Source organism: Myodes glareolus, chromosome 4 (genome assembly GCF_982192425.1).
Source record: "Myodes glareolus chromosome 4, mMyoGla1.1, whole genome shotgun sequence".
Lineage (NCBI taxonomy): Eukaryota > Metazoa > Chordata > Mammalia > Rodentia > Cricetidae > Myodes > Myodes glareolus.
Genome location: NC_142029.1, coordinates 66,195,642 through 66,220,906, shown reverse-complemented (window position 1 = coordinate 66,220,906; position 25,265 = coordinate 66,195,642). Strand labels below are relative to the sequence as shown.

The 25,265-nt window shown below is 48.9% G+C and overlaps 2 protein-coding genes and 1 pseudogene across 4 annotated transcripts in view; 2 read left to right on the top strand and 1 right to left on the bottom strand.

Annotated features, from left to right (window-relative positions):
- Window positions 1-353: 353 nt before the first annotated feature.
- Cish (cytokine inducible SH2 containing protein) lies at window positions 354-5,469 on the bottom strand. The gene is made up of 3 exons (XM_087905519.1): window positions 5,246-5,469; window positions 2,169-2,389; window positions 354-1,945 (listed from the first exon to the last, which is right to left on the bottom strand). The coding sequence occupies exons 1-3, from the start codon at window positions 5,263-5,265 to the stop codon at window positions 1,413-1,415; spliced, it is 774 nt and encodes a 257-aa protein (XP_087761645.1). The 5' UTR covers window positions 5,266-5,469; the 3' UTR covers window positions 354-1,412.
- A 2-nt stretch (window positions 5,470-5,471) lies between these two features.
- Window positions 5,472-11,440, top strand: LOC125388753 (small ribosomal subunit protein uS2 pseudogene; annotated as a pseudogene). The gene is made up of 2 exons (XR_015737709.1): window positions 5,472-5,953; window positions 7,841-11,440. The product of XR_015737709.1 is annotated as a small ribosomal subunit protein uS2 pseudogene (transcript).
- A 2,533-nt stretch (window positions 11,441-13,973) lies between these two features.
- Window positions 13,974-25,265, top strand: part of Mapkapk3 (MAPK activated protein kinase 3) — a 33,242-nt gene continuing 21,950 nt past the window's right edge. The window contains exons 1-2 of one of the 2 annotated variants that reach the window (XM_048416891.3): window positions 13,974-14,152; window positions 14,407-14,683. In XM_048416891.3, coding sequence (XP_048272848.1) covers window positions 14,459-14,683 — 225 coding nt within the window. In that variant the 5' untranslated portion in view covers window positions 13,974-14,152; window positions 14,407-14,458. Of the gene's footprint in view, window positions 14,279-14,406; window positions 14,684-25,265 lie in introns of both variants that reach the window. The other variant, XM_048416892.3, reaches the window with a different exon arrangement.

Genomic DNA, 25,265 nt, shown 5'->3' with positions numbered 1-25,265 from the left:
CCCTCCCTCCGTGCCCACTTACACACTGAATGGATACTTCCTCTTCATACACCTCTTGGGCTTGGAGCTCTTCTGCAACCCACTTCCCACATAGCCAGCAGGGCAGTGGATAGCACCCTAGAAGGCATGAAGGCAGACCTTCACCTCCTGTCTCTCATTTCCCAAGGGGAACAAGGAGGAAGGCAACAAGAAAGGCAGCTCCCTGTTACCTGCACCCCCAGGCCCCTGACAGAGACTGCTCAGTCCTTTAAGGTTCTGAGCTTCAGCTTTTCCCCATGTGGAACGGGATCGCAATAACAGGAAGAAAGAAAGACAAACTCCCTGCAACACCAGATGACCCGCTGAAGGCTTCGTAAATGGAAGGCATAATTTTATTATCGATACAGAAAAATCAGTGGAAGAGAAACTACCAAACTGGTTTTTGTGCTATAATAATTGTTTTATAAAGTCTCGTTAGGTATGCATTTCTCCCTCTCTCACATGTGGGCAACTTCCTGGGCAGGAAGCAGACGCTGAAGAGCTGCAGCAGCAGCCCTAGCCAGCATCCCCTTCCTGACCCAGAGCGTGCCCTCTGCAGGGGCTGCACCACAGAGAAGCCAGCTCTGTGAAGCCATGGCATTGCCCCCAGAGGAGATGAGTGTGAGCTCCGTGTTTCTGGCTCCCGTTTGTCTGGTTACCCAGCCTCCCGAAGAGGCTAGGGGAAAAAGGGAGTGGGCACATTCATACGCAGGTGGTCAGGGCCAGGGCATTCAGGACTACTTTGGGCCCAACAAGACATCCGTGGATGGGGTTCTCCACAGGGAAGAACCAGGGCTGGGGATCTTTGGCTGACTCGGGCCTTAGGGCAGAGAAATGGGATGGCTCACACCATTAATCCACCCCCAATCCCCACAAGGAAAATAAATAAATAAATACTGTTTAACTTTGTAGCCCCCTCCCCACCAGCCTGGCCTACTTCCCCATGAGGGGCTGGTACCATCAACCTCAGTTCCTCTGGCTGATACTCTCCCAGAAACAGATTGGCTGCTCTCCAGATGGGTAGGGAGCCTGCCCTACCCAGCAGATGGAGAAACCAGGGCTGGGAGAATACACAGAGTTCAGGTGGTTAGGGCACACTAGTGAATAGAGGCCTGGGTCCAGCCTCCAGGGTGAGATGAGATCCTGCCTGTCTCTCTCTGCTCTGACACATGGCTCACCACAAACAGCCACATGGGACCCGGAGGCACTGACCTCAGAGTTGTGTGACAACCCCTCTTCCACCTGCCTTGTTCTTGCTGGCGCTTTCTGATCCAGCTCTATGTATGCAGGCACCAGGGTGACCGAAGAAGGGACAGCAGGAACCCAGGTCCAGCTGGGGCTTGTGTCCCCTCCAGGCTATAATTATGTGAGGCAGAGCAGGGTGCCTGGCCCCATCAGAGTTGGAAGGGGTACTGTCGGAGGTAGTCGGCCATGCGCCGGGGCAGCGGCAGGCAGTCCACATCGGCCACCAGACGGTTGATGACTAGGCGACACAGATGTTGTAAGCTGCGGGCACTGCTCCTGCGCACAAAGGGCTGCACCAGTTTTAGATGCACAGCGGTAGCCGTGGGGAGAGGCAGGGTTGAGTCACCAGGTGCATCTTGTTTAGGTGCAGGCAGGGCTGGGGTAGGAATAGGATCCGGGCTGTCACTCCGGGTGTCGGTAGCACAGGAGGCCACATAGTGCTGCACAAGGCTGACCACATCTGGGAAGGCCAAGATTCGAGGTCTGGACAAGCAGTTGGAGTCCAGTCGGAAGCTAGAATCAGCATACTCGATGCGTACATTGGTGGGGCCACGGGTAGTTTTGACTGACAGCGTGAACAGGTAGCTGGGGTGGGTACTATCTCGTACTAGGAATGTACCCTCTGGCATCTTCTGTAGGTGTTGTCGGGCCTCGCTGGCCGTAATGGAACCCCAATACCATCCTAGACAAACAGAGAGGAGACCAAGGGACTGATCAGAAATTACCTAAAGGTACCAACCCAGGGTAGGCCAAGATGGAGAGTCCCTTCACAGTTCCCTGGACAGGGATGTAGTTCTCCCATCAGACTTAGAGGCAGGGCCTTCCCAGATCAGAGTCAAAATTCCAAGAGCTTAGTTCCTCCATACACTTCCCAGAACAAGGTCTGTCTCTCCCCTGGGACTTACCAGATTCCCGAAGGTAGGAGAATGTCTTGGCTATACACAGCAGATCCTCCTCAGGGTCTAGCACCTTTGGTTCGCTCTCTGACTGGACAGGGGTCTCCTCTGCCACCTCCTCTGGGAATGCCCCAGTGGGCAAGGGCTGCATGGCTGACCCAGGCAGCTCCAGAGACTGGGCCCACAGAGGCCGCTGCCCAATTTGCTCCACAGCCAGCAAAGGACAAGATCTGAAGAGGGCAGACAGGCAACATATTCTTCATTTTTAAAAAATCCTTTGATTGCTTCCCCCAAATATATAGATTTAAAACAATAAAAACAAAAAACCGGTCTCACTATGTAGCTCTGGTTGGTCTGGAACTTGTTATATAGACCAGGGTGACCCCATATTCACAGAGATCCACCTGCTTCTGTCTCCCAAATGCTGGGATTAAAGGGGTGCGCTACCACATCCAGCTCGTGTATACAGGTCTTTCCTTCTTGTTTTTTGGAGTGCTGGGAATTGACCTCAGAGGCTTACACATGCTAAGTAAGTGCTCCACCACTGAACTATACATACCCATAACCCTGGTTTACTAGACCCCACTCTCAAAAGGTTCTTTACTACTCTCCTGCATTTACTGCATACAAACTAACCCTCATCTGGTATCACCAAGCCACTCCCTATGAGCATTTTCAGCATTCCTACCACAAGAAGGGGGGATCTGTCCATGCAAAAGCTATCTCCCAGTTGAGCTCTGACTGAGGTAGCCTGTCAAATACCACTGTATCAGGTAGAGACACAGGATAAAGGAGGGTGGGATCCTCAGCAAGACCTCAAGATTACAGGAGAAGGCCTAAGGTTACATGGTAGCTTCCTGCCAATGAAAGTATCTGTTGGGGGGACCCCAGTCCACACCGGCTAGGACTTCAAGACTTCAACAAGCTTTTACCCATACCTGCCAGATTCCCGTCTTGGGCTCTGCTTCTCACAGGCGAGGAGAGACAGTGGCCTCTGAAGGCACTGATGAGCACCCACCAAAGGACAGAACACTCAACCTACATTCCAGACTCCACCCTGTCGAGTCAGCCCTGCTATGTTGAGTGGTTTTGTGTACAGTTTGCTCTAGTCTTGGCTGTCATTTCCACTCCTTCTAGAGGAGTATCTACTTGCCCTGAGGTGTTTGGCAATTTAAAGACCTGGGATTAGAGGAACTAAAATGACTGAAATTCAAGGAAGCCCACCCGGGTGGTGATCCAGGTGCCCTGCTTCCTGAGGAGGGAATGTTGGCTTTCTCTTATTTCTAATAAAATATGTGTCCAGGCCTCAGTTCTGTGTCTAGGCCCCTGTTGGATAATGAAACCCTAGGCTCTGCCCACACTTGCTGTGGGAAGGCCATCTGTATCGGGTATTGCTTGTAAACAGCAAGGGGTGGTTAGGAGCTGGTGGCAGTCAGCAGGGACAGAAGCCAAACCTGACAGTGTAAGTGGTGTTTAGAAGGTCATGGTCCTGTGACCACTCATGAGAAGGGGTGACTGGCTCTGCCTGCCAAGGGTTTTTCCACACTCAAGCAGTCTGACTGTGCTGGGAGAGCTCTGGCGTCCCACTTAGGGAGTGAGAGGCAGAATTTTGAGGTGACCTGCCTGCTGTGGCTCATAGCCGATCCAGGTACCATCTGAGAGAATGTGAGCAGCTAGCCAGTCATTCCACAAGCTCTGTGGTAAGCATGACCAGACAACTTAGTGAGGCCTCTTGCACAGTCCCACATGTGTGTGTAGTAGACACTTCTGGGCTTAGCATCGTGTCTAGGTGTAGAATGACTGTGTTCCTCCCCACAGGTGGCTGTGGAAAGACTATACATCTAGGCATGGGAGTGTCTACCACTCTGTCATCGTGGTGGGGCTGAGGACTGGTGTGTTTCAAGAACCTGTGTGTGCATGTCTTGGAATCTAGCCATTAAGTCTGCCTGAGAACACTGCCTGAGAACAGTGAGATGAACCAAGCCCAGGGAGGTGGGATACACACACATCTGTTAAAGATGTTGTTTCCCTAATACCCAACACTGCCCCTAAGGTTCCCAGGGGTCTTCAGTGAAGGCAAAATCAAAGAGGCGGTAGGGATCCAGAATAGAGGAGGGGGCCATTCAAGAAGGAAGACAGGGTATGGGTCTGCTGGGGAGTCCAAACTTCAGGTCAAAGAATGAAGAAACATGGTAGGAACGTCCCAGCACCTCCATGTCTCTCCCAGAGACCCAGGACTGCTTACACCAAGGGCTCTTCAGCCGGACCCCACCTTCCACTCCCTCTCACCTAGCACCATACCCACATCACTTAAAAAACCACCACCGGACCACCACTCAGCTCTCCCTGACTTTGTAATATGCACACATATGAATTTCCTCTCCTAGCGTTTCCTGAATTCCTGACTGATCAATGACCTAAGTGGACCCTGAAACAGAGTAAACAGGGGTGCCAAGACCATTCAGCTGGGGCCAAAACTTTGTCTTATCAAGTCGCACTACCACTACAGTCCCATATTCCGTGTCTTTGGGAAACCTTGGAGAAGGCAGGCGAAAGTCTTTGTCACACTGAGACCTCGATCTGGGCTAAAAAGAGGTGTGTGGAGTCCTCCTAACGGTGTTGGTTATTAGCCTTGGGAGAGTCAAAGACAGGTTGGTTTCCCAAGAACCTAAACACTAACCTAGAACAGAGCAATGGACACCTGAACACAGAGAGATCTTAGGGCTGGTCACTGATAGGTAGGAAACCGGAAGGTTAGGTAAACTTTGGGTTAAAAAAAAGGTCTAGACTGGTAAGATCCATTCCGGAGGACCTCTTACAGTTGTTGCCCGTGAGATCTCAGGAATTGGGGGCTCCTCCCACCGCTCGCCGGTCCGGTTTCCCTATCCATACTACTAAGTGTGTGTGTGTGTGTGTGTGTGTGTGTGTGTGTGTGTTGGGGGGGATCCTAGGCGTACCACTCGTGTTCCTCCCGTACTCCATCACCTCCAGCCGGTCAAGCCCTCCCAAATTCTGCAGCTAGCTGGAGGCCTGTGATCTCCCGTGCTCCCCGCACGGGGCATGGGCAGGGAGAGAGCTGCGCTTACCCCTGTATGCAAAGGACCATGTCCCAGAGGCAACGGCGGCTCGAGAGTCGGGACTCGGCAGGACGCGAAGGTCAAGGTCCCGGGGCGCACGGGCGACGGACTGAAAGATTCTGAAGCTAGCAGGCTGGAAGGACGAGGGTGACGGGCTGGGAGGGCGGGGCGGGGCCAGGCGCCTCCTAATCTTTTGTCCGCTGTGTCCCAGCCCTTCCCGGAAGCCGCATCTTCCTAGAACTGCAGGCTTTGCGGTGGCCGGGAGGGGAACCGGGGCGCTGGCGTCTAAAGCTTTGGACTGCGAAAGGAAACACCTTTGACAGATTTCCAAGAACTTTCCAGGAAAACTGGGCGGGAGCTCCATGACTTGACCAATAGCAGCGCTGGAGGTGGAGCCGAGTAACTGGACGGACCAATTGAAGTGCGTCAACCTTGGACTGACGTAACTCTAGGCGGGACCTAGAGACCGGTAGAGAGAAGACTGGATTGGGGGCAAGTTAGAAAGAAGGGTGCGACTCTGGCAACTCGAAGCCAGATTGCCTTCCTTTCCTCTGCTTCTTTGGGGATGGGTGCGCTTATCTCCCCGTGGAACTACAGCGCGGGGCAGGGTCTGGGCCGGTCCTCCTAGCTAGCCGCTCCTAGATGATCGGACGTTGTAGTAGGACTCCCTATTGGGTCTCGCTTACAGCCGGACACTGTGTGTGGAGTTGCCGGGAGGTAGGTGGCATGGTGTGAGACCTGGAGAGAGACTTAGGGAGAGGCGCGGAGTGCATAAGCGGTCCGAGGATATGAGCAGGTCTACTGTGGTCACCACAGCTAAAAGGATTCAGGTTACATCTAATCTTTTGTATCAAATGAGTCCGTCCCATCCGTGCCTGATCTCTGAGTGGACCTCCAATCATGGAAATTATCCCCCTGAGAGGTAAACGGAGACAGTCAGCTCCCAGATAGCTCCAGTCTATGGCTTAGTGAGGCACAACCAAATGCTGTAAGAACAGAGTTCAAAGGTAGATAGTTTGGGGATAGGATCAAAGAGGTGGGGGACAGAACAGTGACACTGCTCTCTTGTAAAACAAGAGAACTTGCTATGTTTTATTCCCAATAACTCACCAGGGAGAATTAAAAACAAAAGAGAGAAAGAAAGAAAGAAAGAAAGAAAGAAAGAAAGAAAAGAAGAAAGATCCAGGCTGGCCTGGAACTCAGCAGGTAGACCAGGCTATCCCCAAACTTCCGAGTAGAGGCTTCCAGTGTGGAATTACAGGCTAAGCCATCATGTCCAGCTTACCAAAGAGCATATTAAGGGACTCTAGGGTCTATTGAGAACCTCCTCCTAAACCTTGGTCAGGATATGGGGAGATGAGATCCGGAGAGCCAATAGCATCCACTACTTCTACACCCATCACGGTCCGGTCCGTGTGTCTCTTCCCTCCACTCATGTCACTCCACCCAGCTTCCTCAGAAAGGGTGGCTACAAGATCTTTGGCAGGGATGACAGGTTTTTTCTGGCAGTGTGTAGAATCTTGAATAATAATGTCTGGGTTTTCCCCAGCACAGATAAGGCTCTGGGTGCCCCACCCAAGATAGGGAGCTGAAGATAAAACTCTGTGAAAGGGGAAGCGTACTTGGTGAGGATGAGAAATGACTCCAAGGGACCCGATTCTTTGTACATGCCTTGAAGGGGAAGCTAGGCTTCAGGTTAACCCAATCAGGGCTCCCAGAGAAAGAAGCCAGTTTCTTGGAATGTGGTGCGGGTGGAGCTGGGGTATCTAGAGAGCAGGGAATCCCTCCCTGGATGACTGCTAACTCTTCAGTAGGAGCTATCTATTGCCACATTGCTATGAAGATAAGGGGATTTCACAGGTGTCATGCAACCAAGCTGTAATTTTCCTTTTTAAAATGTGTGTGTGTGTGTGTGTGTGTGTGTGTGTGTGTGTTCATGTTTGCAGGTGCCATGGCACTCATGTGAAGTCAGAGGACACAGCCACGTGAGTCCCAGGGCTCAAACTAAGGCAAGCACCTTGATGTGTTGGTCTGTTTCACTGGCCCCCAGAGCTGTGATTTTGAACTTGGATCATTTTGATGCACATTTCAAGTGCTCTACCCTAAGACGGTGTCCCTGCCAGTTCACCGTGACTACTGAACACGCACCGTGTGCTAGACACTCAGCAAATTCCAGGTTTATTCTGCAGTCACAACTGCCAAGATAATGCCATCTTTCATGTGAGGAAGCCAAGGCACAGGCTACAGTGTGCCTTTGGTCGTGTGACTACCAAGTAGTGGGTTGCAACCAAAGCCCTACAACCTTCTACAGACTTCTTTTCTAGGTCAAGGTAGCCTGCAAACTCCTTGGCGTCCTTCTCTGTCCTCACTGTAGTCTCTATCAGAGCACCTGGCTATCCCCTTGAAAGCATCTCCGATAGAGGTCAGGGATTAGAAACCCCAAACGGTTTGGCTCCCCAATAGTCTTTTGTGGATTTGACAGTGTTATGTATCCACTTGTGTGCTGGGAACCGTGGCGTGGCCCTGTTCGGCCCAAACTGTCCACCTACTTGCTTCATTCAAGCTTTGCGAGTAACTTTGGCCATTTCCTTATTACCTCTCCAGTCCCTGACTGCGCTCCTTGGCCGGATCCTTCCCTGACTGCTGGGCCCACACTGCCACCTAGTGGCGCTCCTTCTTAAGACCTCACTAGCCAAAGAGGACAAGAGGTCGTTCTTTCTAGTGTATTCTGCTCCAGGCACTGTATGGATTCCGGTCGCTGCAGGACACTTGCCTTCCCCCTTCCAGAAAAATCACAATATGGATCACAAGAATACACAGCAATATTCCCTCAATATCTGGCTTCTATCCTTTCACCATGAAGGTTTCCTTTCATCAAAAGGCAGCTGTGGTGGGGAGCAGGGATTGCCCTCCACCAGGCACTTACTGGATGGTCTGTTGGTCACTGTAAGCTATTTCAAAGGTCCCAGTCTCTGTTACCTTGACCACAACTTACTACAAAGAGCTAAGTGGCAGAGTCTGCTGCTATGAAGCCAGCCTGCCCACACCCATCCTATGCTTTGAATCTTTCTATCAGTGTGAACCGGACATGATTCTGGGTGGCTGCTCCAGCACAAGCATCGAAAAGAACAGAGTCGGGCGGTGGTGGCGCACGCCTTTAATCCCAGCACTCGGAAGGCAAAGGCAGGCGGATCTCTGTGAGTTCGAGGCCAGCCTGGTCTACAAGACCTAGTTCCAGGACAGGCTCCAAAGCTACAGAGAAAACCAAAAAAAAAACAAACAAACAAAAAAAACCAAAGAAAAAAGAAAGAAAAGAAGCTACATAGTCTGATTTTCCTGGGTTAAATGAACAGCTGAAAAACCTCCGTTTATGATTGATATGGGAAACCTGTGTTTATGTAATCACAGACATTTACATTTAGATTTTTATTAGTGTGCATATGTGTGTGCGTACACACACACACACACACACACACACAGGTAAACGTGCCACACAGTGAATGTAAAGGTTAGAAGACAACTTTGTGGAGTCTGTTCTCTCCTTACATCTTTGCATAGGTCCTAGGGATTGAACCTACGTCTGGGCTTATGTAGGAAGTACACACTCGCTGAGCCATCTCACTAGCCCAGGAAGGGCTTTTTTTTTTTTTTAATGAGACTACTTACTTTATATACTTCAGTATATATACTCTGTAGCAAGCAAATTTGACTTCTATGAAGATAAATTTTAACAAAAATACAGTTTATGGTGGCTCACATCTGTAATTCTAAAACTTACGAGGTTGAGGCAGGAAGCTCAGGAGTTGAACGTCATCCTTGTCTGCTTAGTAAGTTTGAGGTCAGCTTGGGCCACACAAGACCCTGTCTAAAAAAAAAAAAATAATTCTTTTTGAAATGCCCAGGGATGGGTTCATATGGTGGTATTCTTGGTTCCCATCATTACTTAAAGGAAAGCTTAAACAATGTCGGGAACCCTCAATGTCCTCAAACTCCTTGAGGCTGGGACCCACTCAGGTGGCACCAACCTTGACCTTCAGATGGAGCAGCACATCTACAAAAGGAAAAGTGATGGTGTCTGCATCAGAAATCTGAAGAGGACCTGGGAGAAGCAGTCGCTTGCAGCGCAGGCTATTGTGGCCACTGAGAACCCGGCTGATGTCAGCATCATCTCCTCCGGCAACACTGGCCAGCGAGCCCTGCTGAAGTTTGCTGTGGCCACTGAAGCACTCCAACTGCTGCCACTTCGCTAACCAGATCCAACCAGCCTCCAGGGAGCCTTAGCTTCTAGTGGTGACCGATCTTGGGGCTGACCATCAGTCCCTCACAGAGATGTCTCATGTCAACCTGCCCACGACTGCTTTGTGTAACACGGACTCTGTGGACATCGCCATCCCATGCATGATGTTGGCCCCGGAAGTACTCTGCATGCATGACACTATCTCCAATGAGCACCTTTGGGAGATTATGCCTGATCTCCTACAGAGACCAGGTGAGACTGAGGAGAAGCAGGCTGCTGCCGAGAAGACTGTGACCAAAGAGGAATTCCAGGGTGAATGGACTGTGCCAGCTCCTGAGGTCACTGTCGCTACCCAGAGGTGGCAGGCTGGTCTGAGGGTATGCAGGTGCCCTCTGTACCCATACAGAAGTTCTCTCCTGAAGGCTGGAGTGCTCATGCAGTCACTGAGAACTGGTCAGTAGCTCCCACAGTGCAGGCTACTGAGTGGTCCTGAGCGGCTCTGCAAACATCTGAGCAAAGGTAAATATGATGGAAGGAAAATAAAGTTATTTTATTTTATTTTATTTTATTTTTTGGTTTTTTTCGAGACAGGATTTCTCTGTAGCTTTGGAGCCTGGCCTGGAGCTAGCTCTTGTAGACCAGGCTGGCAGAGATCCGCCTGCCTCTGCCTCCCAAGTGCTGTGATTAAAGGTATGCACTACCACCACCCTACTTTGGTTTTTTGAGTTTTTTTGTTTGTTTGTTTTGTTTTGGATTTCTCTGCATAGCCCTGATTGTCCTGGAATTTAATCTGTAGATCAGGCTAGCCTCAAACTCAGATACCCACCTGCCTCTGCCACCTAAGTGATGAGATTAAAGGCATGTGCTACCACTGCCCAGCCTAACCTTTTTAAAAATATTAATTTTATTTGTAATTATGTGCATGCGTTTATGTATGGGTATCTGTACATGAGTGTGGATGCCCAAAGAGGCCAAGGTGTAGCACCCCTTGGAACTGACGTTTCAGGTGGTTGTGACCCATCTGGATATGGAGAATGTAACTTGGGTCCTCTAAAAGAACAATACGTGTTCTTAACAGTTGAGCCCTCTAACTTTTCTTTTTTAAAGAAAGAAGATATTTTTACAGAGCACACACTGAGATGCCCAGTCCCAGCCTCTACCATTATTTGTCTAACTTTCTGTTCCTTATGGAACCCTGTTCACAGAGAATGAGAACCTTGGGTTTACCAGCTTCAAACTAGTTACCTACAGAAAGCAGTACCTACCTCGGCCTCCTAGCAACAAAACCTTCCAGATTGCATGGCTTCCTTCAAGTTCCTAGATCTGGGGTCTGATTATTAGGTGAGACTATGATCCCACCTGATCCTAGGTGCAAATAGGTACCTACTTGTATATGGGTGTGTACCTGCACACGACTATTCATATCTGTGCATATGTATGTTTTGCACATTTATATTTATGAATATCTGTGTGTGTCTTGTGTGCACTGTGTGTGCACCAGACTTTTTCTTTTAGGTCACCAACCAGTTCCCATGTCATGACATAGATTTACTCTTAGTTTTGAAAGCTCAGCCTAGTTTAGGCATGTTTCTGGCTAGCTCTTATAACTTAAATTAACCTGACTTTTTTTTTTTTGGTTTTTTGAGATATGATTTCCCTGTGTAGCCCTAGATGTAGTGATATTTCATTTGTATTTTAATAAATAAAGATTGTCTGAAGATCAGAGAGTAAAACAGTCACTGTGGTCAGCCTTGATGACAATGATGACATACATCATTAATCCCAGTAATGACACTAGTTTGCCATAGAAACCAGGCACTAGAGTTAATTATAAAACGGGAGGAGACAACTCTCAGACAGTCTCATTCTGAGAATTCCTGGAGGCAGGACTGCCATTTCGGACTGAGGTAGAAATAAGAGCCAGTGGCTGGCTGTTTTACTTTTCTGACCTTCAGGTTGAACCCCAATATTTGTCTCTGAGTTTTTATTTATCGTGCTACACCTAGTTGTCCTAATTGGTGTAATCTTGGAACTAATTCCGAAGACCATGCTGGCCTCGAACTCAGAGATCCACCTGCCTCTGCCTCCTCGAAGTCAGAGATCCACCTGCCTCTGCCTCCTTGAAGTCAGAGATCCGCCTGCCTCTGCCTCTCGAGTACTGGTATTAAAGGGAGCATGCACTACCACCTCCTGGGTAAATTAACATATATGTCTACCTTTTGCCTTGGGGCTTATTACCTTTCTTCTGTATATCTTACTTCCTCTGCTTCTCTATGTCTGGCTGACTGGCTGGCATCTCCTTTGCTTTCTCACTCCTTCTCTTGTTCTTTCTTCCTCGCTTGCTATTCTCCTATTTGTTCTCTGTCCACCAACCCACCTATCCTTTCTCTGCCTAGCTATTGGCTACTTAGCTCTTTATAAGATTAGTCAGGTGCCTTAGGCAGGCAAGGTGAAACAAATTCAACATGTCTTTACCTAGATAAACACACATCCTTATATTGTGAAGCAGATGCAGCATAAACAAATGTAACAAGCCTTTAACAGTTACAGTACTATTCTGCAGCATAAACAAATGTAACACACCATCTTTGCTTAGTTAAAATAGTATTCCACAGCAGTGTGAGTGACTGTGTAAGAGTATACTTGCACATGTGAATGAGTAGGACAAAGAAGGAAACACCATGCGAGGAGGCCATTATTTGAGAGAGCCCAACTTTGAGGTTGTGCTTTGGGGTTGAAATGGGGGCTCTCTTGCTAGTTGCGGGCTTCAGGTAAGTCACTTGCCCCCTGCTTGTTTCTCTTGTGTGTTTTCACTGTGTGTCTGGAGGGATGGTCATCTCTTCCTTTCCCTGTCTCAGTGAGGCCGTGTTGTTTATGTAGAACATTTCCTGGTATACAGGAAGAGCTTCTTATGATCAGCGGAGGCTCTTATCCTGGGACCTCTGGGTCACTGACTGTTGCTAACTTAAAAGTTACCTGGAGAAGACAGAGTCACCAATTCTGGAGGAGACGGGCTGAGCCTTCTGCACGCAGAGAGTACCCACAAATAGTTGTAGTACTCTTCAGAAAGTGATTATCTGCGACGGGGTGCAGTTGTATAGATAGAAGGGCACCAATTTCTTGATGGCTAGGAAATAATTCTCTGACAACTGGGGACGTGCAGCCCATGCATCTTTGTATGTGTTGTGGTGGAAGGTTATAGAAGAGGTCTTCAAAGTCACCAATTCCTGGGCCAGGAGATTTATACACCTTGGAGGTAGACGTCTTTGGGTGGGACAGAGGTCCCGGTGACTGAAGTTCTGAATATAACCTATAGAGGGCAGCAGAGACATGCTCAGAGGGCCTCCCTATAGTGCAGTCCACTTTCCAAAAGTCTCAAATCACTCGTTGGGTTCCTCAGTTTGTGGGTTGTGGATATGGTTGGATGATATGCCACAAGAGACACAATCTCGATCTCTGTGGCTCTCGTCGAGCTTTTTTTTTTCCTTCATGGGCGCCTCTGATTCTTCTGTAAAATAAGAGATTCTGGGAAAGCTGACTCAAGATATCCATGACAGGCTAAGATGGACTAAGAAAGAAGTCAATGTCTAAACGCAGAAATTTCAAGGCTAATAGAAAATCTGTCTCTGGGGTGGTTTATCGAGACAGGGTTTCTCTGTGTAATAGCCCTAGCTGTCCTAGAACTTGTTTTGTAGATCAGGCTGGCCTCCAACATAGAGAGCTGCCTTCGTCTGCCATTCTAGTGCTAGGATTAAAGGCGTGCACGACTACGCCCGGCTAATTTTTTTTTAAAATTAAAAAAAAAAAAACCATAGCCTCACGATGTAGCCTAGGTTAACGTCAAACTCAAAATTTTTTTTGCCTAAGTCTTCTTCGTGCAGGTGTTCATCACCGTGACCGGAGACTTAAAACAGAACCCAAAGCCCAAATCATAATAAGACGAAAAGCCTTATTTTATTTATTTATTGATGCACCCGACCAAGTGGAAAAATCAAAATTTCTGATTCAAGTATATTCTCGGCGTGTTCACCCTGCGGCTGCTGCAGGACAGCATGAATGTGGCCCAAAACCATTTGTAGCTGACAAGTAAATCGAAAAGCCAAATAGCTGGTCAGAAAATGCACAGAAAGAAAAGCTGCCTAGTGCTAGAGAGGTACCCTAAACCACCAGGGACTGAAGAGTGGCGAATCAAACAACATACCACTTCGCAGGGCAGGTTGGCAAAAATTAAGTTGAATTCCAGAGCGCTTAGCCACCTGAAAAGTCGGGAGTCTAGCAAGCCCCCTGACAGCGTGCAAGAGCCCTTAGACAAAACGTCTTGCGCTGTCATTTTTCTGGGTCGCGAAAAAAATCAGGGACTCCTAAGGAGTTTCTACCAGCGTCCCAGCCACTTCAGGAGGCCACGCCCCCATCTTGTCCGGGCTCGGGGCGGAGCCTGCCAGGGACTGTGCCCTGTCCTGCCCAGCCCAGACCCGCCTGGCCCTTTAAGGCTGACCTAGCGGGGCCCCAAGTCCGGATGACGTGCCGGGAAGGGGGTGGGGGTCACGTGGGCCGCAGGCGGAGAGACTTCGGCCCAGGGCGCCCCTCGGCTGCTGGCTTCTGGGATCACTATCCCTTGCCCCTCTCGCAAGCTGCATGGCTTCCGTCTAGTGCATTGCCACCAAGTGCGCCTTCGCCAGGTACGCTTTCCCTGGGCCCCAGTATGGCCAGCTCTCAGGATCTGGCGGCTACACAGCGCCGGACTCCTTCCCGATTCGACACGTGCCTGGACTGAGGGATCTCCTCCCCCCACCCACCCCCTGCACGTAGGTACTCTCAGGCAGTTTCCAGCTTGTCTTGGGCCAGCAGCCCAGTCAGTCTAGTTGTGGAGAAATCAAGGTTGGGGTGTGTCCAAAAAGTCCCTGTGCGGAGTGACTCTTTCCCTTTCCCTCAGGTGCCTCTGGACGGGCCAGGCTGGGGCTACCTCCGAGCGCCCCGTGGGGGCCATGGATGGCGAGACAGCAGGGGAGAAGGGGAGTCTTGTGTCCCCGCAAGATGCACTCGGTGGGCCCACCTCGGTCGGTGCTCAGGCACTAGGTGTGCGACGAGAGCCCAAGAAGTACGCGGTGACTGACGACTACCAGCTCTCCAAGCAGGTGCTGGGCCTGGGTGTGAACGGCAAGGTGCTGGAGTGCTACCATCGGCGCACTGGGCAGAAGTGTGCCTTGAAGGTTAGTTACCCTTCTCTCTGAGGGCCGGGGTGACCTGGAGTGTCCAACAGCAGATGCTTGTGGGGGTCATGTCCAGGGTCTCTATTAACCATCTACACTTAGCATCGTATTTTATTTTTATACTCTTCCTCTAAGATCGGACTCATGGTCCTCCAGCCTCACACATGGGGAAATAGAGGCTCAACCTACCCAAGCCCCGGGTGTGTCCCAGAGAGCAAGGGGGAGGAGTCAATGTGAGTAGAGCGGTTGTACCCGGAAGGTGGGAGGGAGTGGCTGTCCTCACTGGTTTCTAGCTTGGTCTTTGTGTTCAGGCCCAAGTGGGGCTCTTACTGCTTGGCTATCCCCTCATACAAGTAGCTCCTGCTATGGAGATGGGTCTAAGTATCCCTCTACCAGAGGCTGAGCCCCCAAGGATCAGAGTGGCCTGCTGCTTCCTCATTGCCTCTGCCTGTTTTAGGCTTCACTTATGAGCCTTTTGGAGCTAGTTAGTGAGGCAAAGACTAATGCCCATCACACCTTAGGATGCTCTTTGACTACTGGGCTCTTAATGAATTGTTTGCCCCTAGGCTGACCCACCCTGGATAGCATACTCAAGGTTCACTAGAAGCCTGTCACATTGATGTTGATGGAATGGGAGTGTGGCTTGGAGGAGCTGAGCTCACTATCTGAATGAATCTGGCTCCAGGCACCCAGTTCCAGTCCAAGAGCCCCCAACTCTACCCGTGTTCCCACCCCACTCCCATCCTTTTCCTTCAGAATCCCTTGAATCGTCTGCCGTTGGGAAGCTGACCCAATTGGAGGTCATGCCATTGGCACCTGGATGGCACAGCATGACGGAGAGCGACTCTCAGAAGTCAGTTTAGTAAAGGTCTGTTTACAAGTTGCCAGCAGCAGCAGCCAGGGTGCAGAGTCCTATAGAAGTGGCTGTAATCTCTACTGTGTGTGTGCCAGTTCTGTGACCTTGGGCGATACCTTGGGCGGTTGTAGTTAAGTCTCTGATTTTGTTTAGGGAGAAAGAACAGGAGTTGGTGTGAAACTGAGATGAGAACCTGTTATAGGCCTGGAACCGGCCTAGAGAAGCTTCTGGACTTACTTAAGACACAGGAGCTGCAAGGGTTCGAGTGAGGACCCGGGCCCCACTCTTTGTCTTTCTCTGGTGTATCAGAAGAAGCCAGCACAACTTCTGGCTCAGTGACTGTGTACATATTATTTCAGTGGCTTCACCTTGCTGGAGGGGGGGGGGGGAAGAGGGGGAATGGCATCTTCTCACTCATAATTTCTGCCCTCTGCCCAGAAGAACACGGATATATTGGTGCCTCAGCATAGGAGCAGACCTGGGCCCAGGGAACTCAGCCGGCCTGGAATGGATCCTAACCCTTTCCCCGGCTGCTCTAGCTCAGCCAGGAGAAGGTCATCGACTCTGTGCCTTTGTTAGGCTGTCCTGTTCTTACCTTGTAGTCAGACTTGGTCAAGCGAGGCCTTTTTTTATGCCCATCTTTAGGTTTTGTTGCCTGAGAGGTCAGAAAGTACCTAACAGAAAACCTAAATGCAACAGGCACGCAAACTCTGGTCATTGTCCCAGTAGCTTCTAGCATTCAGTAGGGCCCTAGAGGAGCAGCACCCCCCACTTCCTCTTTCTCTCTGCGCTGACCACTGGCTTGTTCTGGTTTGCCCTCATGCACAGCAAGGTCTCTCTCCCCAGGCCAGAGCTTTCCTGGCGTCCCAAGCACTTATGCTGTGCTTTTAGAACTGGAGGATGGGGTGCCTCAGGGGGAATATGGGGGCATGCAGTCTTCGTACCCCTCCCCGGGCCTAACTGATTAAAAGCAGATGTGGCCCTGGACACTAAGCAGACCTAGTGTCTTCAAGTAAAAATAAAAATTCAAGACCCTGGGGGAGACATCGAGAGTCCACATGGGATGAGAGCAGGTAGGACCCCTTCTTCTGCTCCTGCTGCTAGACAACAGGTCTAGGACCCTTCCTTTCTGATCACCACAGCCTGCTGGAATGTCCCTATGCTCCTAGTGCCTCCTTTTCTCTTCTTTGTTAAAGAGAACGGAATGTTGGGGGTATCTCCTGTAGAGTCTTCCAGGTCGGGTCTCTACGGTGAACATTCTCCTCCCAGAATCAAGATCAGGGAGTTGACTGGCTGCCTCAGCCCGACCAGTCCTTTTTCATTAGTGTTGATGGCTGAGATAAGCTAGGCTGCTCCGGATGCTGCTGTGTAGGCCTGTGTGATGTCCTGAAGCACAGCACCGCAGAGGAGAGATTGGAAATACATCCTCGAGACCAGGAGATACACTTCGAGCCTCTGAGTATGGCGTACAAGGCTCTTGCAGTTCAGTCCCCTGGTCTTTGCTTCCATAGGTGACTGCCTTTCTTCTATAACGGCGTCATGCCCCCCACCCCCACCCCGTGGAGGCTCAGTCCCACTGCCATACCTTCCAGAAAGCTGAGTTTTGGAGGAGTGGAATCTTCTTTGCCCCTAAAGCTATTTCTTAAAGCTCCCTGCAGCACCTGGGCCCAGGGCCTGGCATATGGTAGTGGCTTCTCAACACTTATTGAAATAACCAAGCTCAAGAACCTGGACTTTTTCTTATCTCTCCCACAGTCTCGCCGAGATTAATGACAGGAAAATGCTGTTTCCCAGTCTAAAGGCCTGGAATTTCACAAAGGAATACAGCAGCTTCACTGTCCCAGTTATAGGCCCCTGGGAGGCCTGTGGAGAAAGGAAGTTTATCCTTCAGTGAGGTCCTTTCTGCCACTGGGCCACACCTGTGAGCACAGGGGCTTTCTCCACCCCGAATGCCAGGAAGAAGGAGGAAGAAGCCTGAATGGGAGGCAGAGAGAGAGAGAGAGCAGCCCCAGGTTGCTCCACCCTGTTGCTCTATGGGTGGGGATGACCTGTTGGGGCTGGTGTGGTAGAGCTGGATTTGAGGTTAGGTGGGGCTGCCAGGCAGGGCAGACCTTTTCTCATTTGGCAGCCACTACCTCCTCACCTGCCATCTCCAGTCCTGTCAAATGAGCCTCTGTTCCTTGTTACTTAATCAACAGGTCATAGGCACATGAATGGGCCAGTGGCCCTCACAGCAGAGTCCCTGGAAATGAAAGGGTTTCACTGGCCAAAGATTCTCACCTTCTTACTTAGAAGGAAAAAAAAGATTCTGAGGAGCCTGAAGGTTTCTGAACTGCCAAGGGCAATCAGTTTGGTTAAGCAGGTTTCAGGACAGCATTAAACTATACAGCAAAAGTAGGGTTTAGATCCAGGCTTGAGTGTTCTGAGATTACCAGGGCTTTTCAAAATTTTGCCACTTTGCTAGAAAAGTTTTACATGACTCTGAGTTTATAGAATTACAAAATAGGTATAACAAATTTACTGGTAATAAATCATCAAGACATTTAATTCTTTGTTATAGGTACAACGTGACTTAAAAATGAAAACAAAATTCCATATGAATGAGATGAATGCACTTGTTTATTTATCTATTTATTTATTTATTTAGTTTTTTTTCTAGACAGGGTTTCTCTGTGCAGCCCTGGTTGTCTTAGAACTCACTCTGTAAACCAGGCTGACCTTGAACTCACAGAGATCCACCTGACTCAGCCTCTGGAGTGCTGGGGTCACTTTTGTTTATTTTTTTGACATAAAGATATCTTGGCCAAATATTTGACATCACTGGATTTAAGAATGTTTTTCAGAATTAATCAATATTTTGATTTTCTAATTATTAATGCTTTTTTCCATAAATATTACAAAATGAAGTGGGCATGCCTTTACTCCTAACTCTTGAGAGGAAGAGGCAGGTGGATCTCAGTGAGTTCCAGGCCAGCCAGGGCTACACTGTGAGATCCTTCTCCAACAAAGAAGAGTGGGCTGGATAGATGGCTGAACAGTCAAGAACATTTGTTGTTTTTGCAGAAGAGTAGGGGTTCAGTTCCCAGCATCCACATGGTGGCTCACAACTGTCTGTAACTCTAGTTCTAGGAGCTCCAGTGCCTTCCTCTGGCCTCTGTGGGCTTCAGACACACATGGGGTACAATACATACAGGCAGGCAAAACAGTCACATGCATAAAATAAAAATAAATCAAATAAATAAATAAATAAAAATAACTCAATCTTTTAAGAAAAGAAAATGGCAGAAGTACGTTTAGGGCCTTTCCAGAAATTGTCGAAAATTCTGTCCTAATTTCAAGTCAAAATCCATTTTAGTGATTTTTTTTTAATGGGACTCAAGTCAGCTTCTCAAATAGCAATTTTAAAAGTCAAATATCATAACAATGTAATCCAAAGATACGCTAGTGTAAAACATACTGAGGAATGATGGTAGAAAAATGTTAAAGGTCTTGTTTTCTGTAATTAAACCATTGTTTAATTTGTTTCTGTAAGGGCAGACAAGTTCATAAACACGGTTTTAAAAAAAAACCACTGCCATAATATGCAGTTGTATGAATTCTCAACAGAGATGGTTCAGGCAGGCAGCTTCCAAGCTGCATGTCGTGATGGCATGCACGGTGCAAAAGGCACGTGCTGTGTGTTGAGAGCCGAGGCTGTGGGGAAAGCATATGATCAGTGCTGCAGCCCCCACCTGGAATTCATTCTGTGTTTGGTTTTGAAAGTTTTGGTCATTGCATAGTTGGAAACCTTTTACTGTCGCCGATTTTTTGACAACTCCCACATTCAGTTAGGCAAGTCCATATTGAGGCTCGACCTACTGTTTAAGAAGCTGTATTTTGCCGGGCAATGGGGATGCACGCCCTTTAATCCCAGCACTAGGGAGGCAGAGGCAGGCGGATCTTTGAGTTGAGGCCTGCCTGGTCTATAAAGAGAGTTCCAAGACAGGGTCCGAAAGCTGCACAGAGAAATCCTGTCTTGAAAAACAAAACAAACAAACAAAAATGAAGCCATACGTCATACCATGCCTGGTTGAAAAGTGTACTGCCAACCTACTTTGGGATTTCCTCTGCTAGTCTTCCAGGATCTTCTCCCCACTGCCCCCTTTGAAGCCTGTCCTGGAACTTGCTCTGTAGACCTAACTGGTCTAGAACTCAAAGATCCGCCTGCCTCTGCCTCCCTAGTGCTGAGATTAAAGGCGTGCGCCACCACCATCCCACAGCTTTTCTTTTGGGCCACCAACCAGCTCCCAAATCATGACATGGAGACTTACTATTAATTATGAATGCTTGGCCTTTTCTTATGCTTGTTCCACTAGCCCTTATAACTTAATTTAACCTGTTTCTCTTCATCTACAATTTGCCTGAGGCTTTTTAACCTTTGTTTCCTTCTGTATGTCTTACTCTGAGTCTCACTGATGGCTGCGTGACTGGCCCTGGGGTGCCTCTCTGTCTTTCTCCCTCATTCTCACTCATTTCTCGAGCCTAGATTCCTTCTCTTATTCTCTTGGCCTGCCAGCCCCTCCTATACCTACCTCTACTGCCTAGCTATTGGCTGTTCAGCTTTTTCTTAAACCACTCAGGTGCCTTAAGCAGGCAAGATGAAACAAATGTAACACATCTTTACATAGTTAATGTAATAGTTAACAACATAAACAAATGTAACAAATTGTAAACAAATGTAACTATGTAACATTACATAGTTAAAGTAATATTCCACTACATTCCTTGGTATTGTATTTTTTTTTAAACATTCACTCATTTGCGTGTATATTCATGCACTTGGATAGTGCATGCCATGGCCTATGTGTGGACGTCAGGAGAACCACAGGAACCAGTTCTCTCCTCCCTTGTGGGGTTGGGATTGAAGTCAGGTTGTCAGCTTGGTGGCAATAATCTTTACCTGCTAAGTCATCATGTCAAACCTGGTTCTGTAGATTTTTTTTAAAAAACTAGATTTATTTTATTTAAAAAATTATATATATATATATGTGTGTGTGTGTGTATGTGTGTGTGTGTGTGTATGTATATTATGTTGATGTGTGCATGTGAATGCAGGTGCCAGCAGAGATCAGAAGAGGGGTGTCAGATTCCCCTGGGCCTGAAGTTACAGGCAGTTGTAAACTGCCTGACATGGGTGCTGGGAAGTAAACTCAAGTTCTCTGGAAAAGAAGTAAGCTTTCTTAACCTTTGAGACATCTCTCCAGCCCCTGGTTCTGTAGATTCTAACACACCCATGAACAGCTGACAATTTTCTAGAGAAGTCTGTCTGGCAAACCTGTCTCTAATCCCCAGCATGCATTGCTTTAATGAATTTTCATCATTCTCCTTTAATGGGTGAGAACACTGGGGTTCAGAGAGACTTGCCCAAAACACACACATCTGGAAGATGGCAGGGCTGGAGTAAAGCCTGAGAAATTTGATGCCAGCCTTAGCATCCATGTCACCCATACGCCGTGCAAGTTCTTGAAGACAAGGGGAAGTCTTTGAGACCCGACCTCTAGAAGGATGCTAGCATTGCCCTCTATAATTTTATCGGGAATCTTTGCAGTCCCATCTTAACCCTGTGTGATATTGCTGGTGTTTGCCTACATCTACCCAGTTCACTCACTGAGTGGAAGTTTTTATTTGTGAATTCTCAGGTGTGATTCCATAAGGTTAGTATACAAAAGTTATTACGGATGTGGGGCTCCTCGGGCTGTGTAGCTTGTCTCAGGCCTCGTGAAACTGAGCCAGTATGCTAGAGCCAAGTATACCACAGACAGGAAGTCTGGCTGCTGAGTGTGCGAGAACTATCCGTACTGAGGTACAGTGGGTGGTGGGGAGAGTTTCTGAAAGGTGTTTCCCTCTTTAATCCAGACCTCTGGTCTGAGAAGAATGGTCTGGTGTGGGTGACAATATGTCTGGTTGAGATCCTTAGCACCTATGGTAGGATACCACTTCCACACTTGCAAATTAGCTTCTGGCAGGATGTGGCTGATTTCAGTGGGGCCAACATCACAGGCTTGGGAAACAGGAGCTGAGAGCTTTAGGGAGGAGGGTCACTGGGAAAGCACCCCTGCCGGGAGTGCAGTAGAGATGCCTAAGTCACTTGGGCTGTTGTCCAGGATCTAGTGTCCATGACAACAGACGTTTCTTGATCTCTCCCGAGTTTCAGATTTGGAATAGCAGTTTTCCTCTTTGCGTTACCTTGGGAATTGGAAAACCCTTGGTTTTGTTGCTCTTTAGCCTCCCGTGGTCCCAACCTTGTGGCTGGCAGCAGATGTCCAAGTGTGACAGCCATTACGCAAGAGCTGAGAATGTAGTCATCTCCGTGTGAAGAGTGATTTCAAACATACCTGTGCTCTAACAGCTTGCAGGCACTCACTGGAGGGCTGGCTGGACTCTTCCAGTTAGGGAGACCGCAGCTTTTTCTTTTGGTCCACCAACCAGCTCCCAAGTCGTGACACAGGTACTTATTATTAGTTATGAATGCTCGGCCTTAGCTTAGGCTTGTTTCTTGATAGTTCTTATAGCTTAACCTATTTCTCTTCATCTACATTTTGCCTTGGGGTCTTTTACCTTACTTTCCTTCTGTATAGCTTATTTTCACTTCTTCTTGTGTCTGGCTGGCAGCTACCTGTCCTGCCCTTTTTTTTTCTCCCTTGTTCTCTTCTTCTTCTCTCACCTTTTGCCTACATTGCTCCTCCTACTCATTCTGTCTGCCTGCTAGCCCTGCCTATCTCTCTTCTGCCTAGCTGGTTGGCTTTTTATTAGACCAATCATGTGCCTGAGGCAGCCAAGGCAAACAGTAATACATCTTTATATAATCAGACAAATGTAGCACATCTTTACATAGTTAAATATTCCACAACGGCTCGAGGAGCACCACTGTTTTCACAGAGCACTGGCTCTGCTCCTCTTGTTCCATTTGAGCTCTTGTGTGACCCTAAATGAGAGCTTATATAGGGTGCAAAGAAAACAGAGGCTCCAAGCTTAAAAATCTTTCCTGCTCAAAAGTCAGTTTGGGAATCTTTTTGTCAAACTCTTTGTGGTTGAACCTGGATTTGTGTATATGTCAGGAAGCAGGATTCAGTCTTGGTGGGTGTAACTATCTTTGCACTTTTTTTTTTTTTTAAAAGACAGGATTTCTCTATGTAACAGTTCTGGCTGTCCTGGAACTCACTTAATAAACCTGGCTGGCCTTGAACTTACTGAGATCCACCTGCCTCTGCCTCCCAAGTGCTTGGATTAAAGGCATGCACCACAACTGCCCAGCCTATCTTTGCATTCTTGAGGAGACATCACAAGCTCTTAGAGGGTGGGGTCTCTCCTATTGGTGGCTCGCATACCAATTTTGCTTGTACGTTTTTTGGGTCTTATAAGGGCTCTTCTAAGTTTCCTCTGTATCTGGAGGAACCAGTCCTTATGGGCTGGAAGGGAGCTAGGGTAGCTGCGCTCCTCCCCACCCTCTTGTCCTTTTGGAACTAAGTGGATTAGATTGTGGGATTCAATTGTGATTGAAAGCCTGATGTGTGAGAACTCCAGAAGCTTGGCCTTGAGCAGGAATACAAGGCACCTGCTTTGGGAACCAGGACTCCCTGGAAGCCCTTTCAGGGCAGGAGTGCTTTCGGTGCAAGTTTGGCATTAATGTTGCTATTTTCTGTAGACTAAGCCTTTGTCTTTGCTGCTTCTCTGCAATGACATTGTTTCTTTACCTCTTTGTCCCTCCCATTTTTCCTTTCCCTCCCATTTCTCCTGCTGTGGCTCCCCCTCCTCTCTCTCAGGTCTTGCCACTGCTGGTTTCAAGTGTTTCCATCTGGGGTGGGCCCTCTCTGCAACAGCCCACAGGCCCTCCTGACCCAGCACAGGGCAAGGCAGGTGCTGGGGATTCATTCTAGTTAGCCTATCACTCCCCCATACTCAGGGAGGGTTGGGGTGAGACAAGAACAAAGAGCGCCTGGCTGTACCCATGCCACTCCCAGTGTCCCCTCCTGTTGTCAGCTTTGACCAGGTGCTGGCAGAATAGTGGGATCAGGCGCACTTGGGCTGAGCTGTAACTTGAGAGTGGAGAAGGGGAAACCAGCTTTAGCTGCAGTCTCTCCTTACTGGATCTCTTACTGGCCCCGTGACTCAAGACTACTGCTTGGATGGCAGTGAGACTAGGTGCATTATGACTCCCAAGGTTACCCGGCCAAAGTCAGGAAAGGAAAGGACCAGGGTCTTAACAGAGCCTTGAGGCTAGCAGAGGAGCCTGGGAAAGGCTGGGAGGACTTGGAATGTGAGGTGCAACCTGATTCTGTTTCTGGAGGGTGGGGCAGAATTTGAGCTGCCCCTGCACTCTCTGGGACGATCCCCAAGAGACTTTCTAGACTGTACTTAACTCCGTCATTCCAGTAATCTCAGAGGCTATTTCCAGAGCATGAGTGGCCAGGGCCTGCTCAGTCACACCCATTACGCCATTCGGCCTCCACAGGGGATCCAGAATTTGTCCTACAGACTTTCTCTACATGAACAGCCCTCTTCTCAGGATGTGGAAGGGGGCCTGGCAGATATTCTCCATGATCTCTGGTAGGCCACTAACCAGGATCTGAAGGGTAGAGATGAGAACCTCACTTGCTGAGTGTCTACATGCTAAATGCAATCAGCAGAGTCTGAGAACTGGTCACCACCCCTATGTCATGGCTGCTGCCACTGAGGTTCAAAAAGGCAGAGTAACTCACCCATGTTCACAGAGCAGGGTTGTGTCCGTGCTGGGCTGGGTGCCAGGCTTGGCAGGCAACTAGTTCCTGGCTCTCTGCCATCCCTCCCTGTGTGCCATAGTCAGCCCAATCTGTAAAATGAGGGGCTGGGTGCTTTCCTTGGCAAAGGGTCTTCCTTCTGACTGTGCCACTTTGGGTGGGCAGTGATCATGAACAGTGCCAGGGACGTGGGCAGGAGAAGGTCCTAATCGCTATTGGGGTTGGTATTGCAAGTGTTGAGCTGCAGGATGAAGATTAGCCAGAGGCTGCCCCAGGATGCCTGTCCACTTGACACTCAGTGAATGGCGCTGCCAGGGAAAGTGCCAGCTGCATGATGCCGCTAGCAGGGTCTGTCATCAATTACGGACAGGAAACTGGGGTTATGACTCAGGTTTGGGAACTCCTCTTCATTCTCCTCCATGGCTCAGTTAAATGTTTGAGTCAGGCTAACCCAGTGCCAGGGAGCATCCTCAAAAAGCCCAAGGGAGCAGAAATGACCCACTGTAGCCCATCACCTTCACAGGGGTGTCCCTTGGCAGTGCCAAGTCATCATCCTGGCCCCAAGAGGGCAAGATCTCTCCCCTTCTCCTGCTCATGTCCATGGCTCTATGGCATGGCTTTTAAACTTAGGAAAATTCTCCTAGAAGCTGGCTAGGTATTGGGTACTTGGGCATACTCTGGGTGGACAAGGACAGGAGTAGAGAAGACCTGGGGTGGGATTGGTCAAGGAAAACCGGAAGCCTGCATATACGGGTACTTCTGGAGGAATCTGAGCAAAACGCTGTCTGCCTACATTCATGCAGACCTGTGTGGGGAGCTGGAGAGACGTGGATGAAGCTAGGGAAGAGGGAAAGATGCTGAGTTGAGCTGATACAGGCTTGGAACTACAGGGACAGGGACAGGATCAGAAGGTTCCCTAGGGTCTCTTGCCACACCTGGGATCTAGGCCATTTTCCCTGTACTCACTTGG

Bases quoted from the DNA above. Each gene is read 5' to 3' on its own strand.
- Cish (XM_087905519.1), bottom strand. From the start codon at position 5,265: ATGGTCCTTTGCATACAGGG. The intron at 2,390-5,245 runs GTAAGCGCAGCT...TGCCCTCTTCAG, and splicing joins ATGGTCCTTTGCATACAGGG to ATCTTGTCCTTTGCTGGCTG. The intron at 1,946-2,168 runs GTAAGTCCCAGG...CTGTTTGTCTAG, and splicing joins CTCCTACCTTCGGGAATCTG to GATGGTATTGGGGTTCCATT.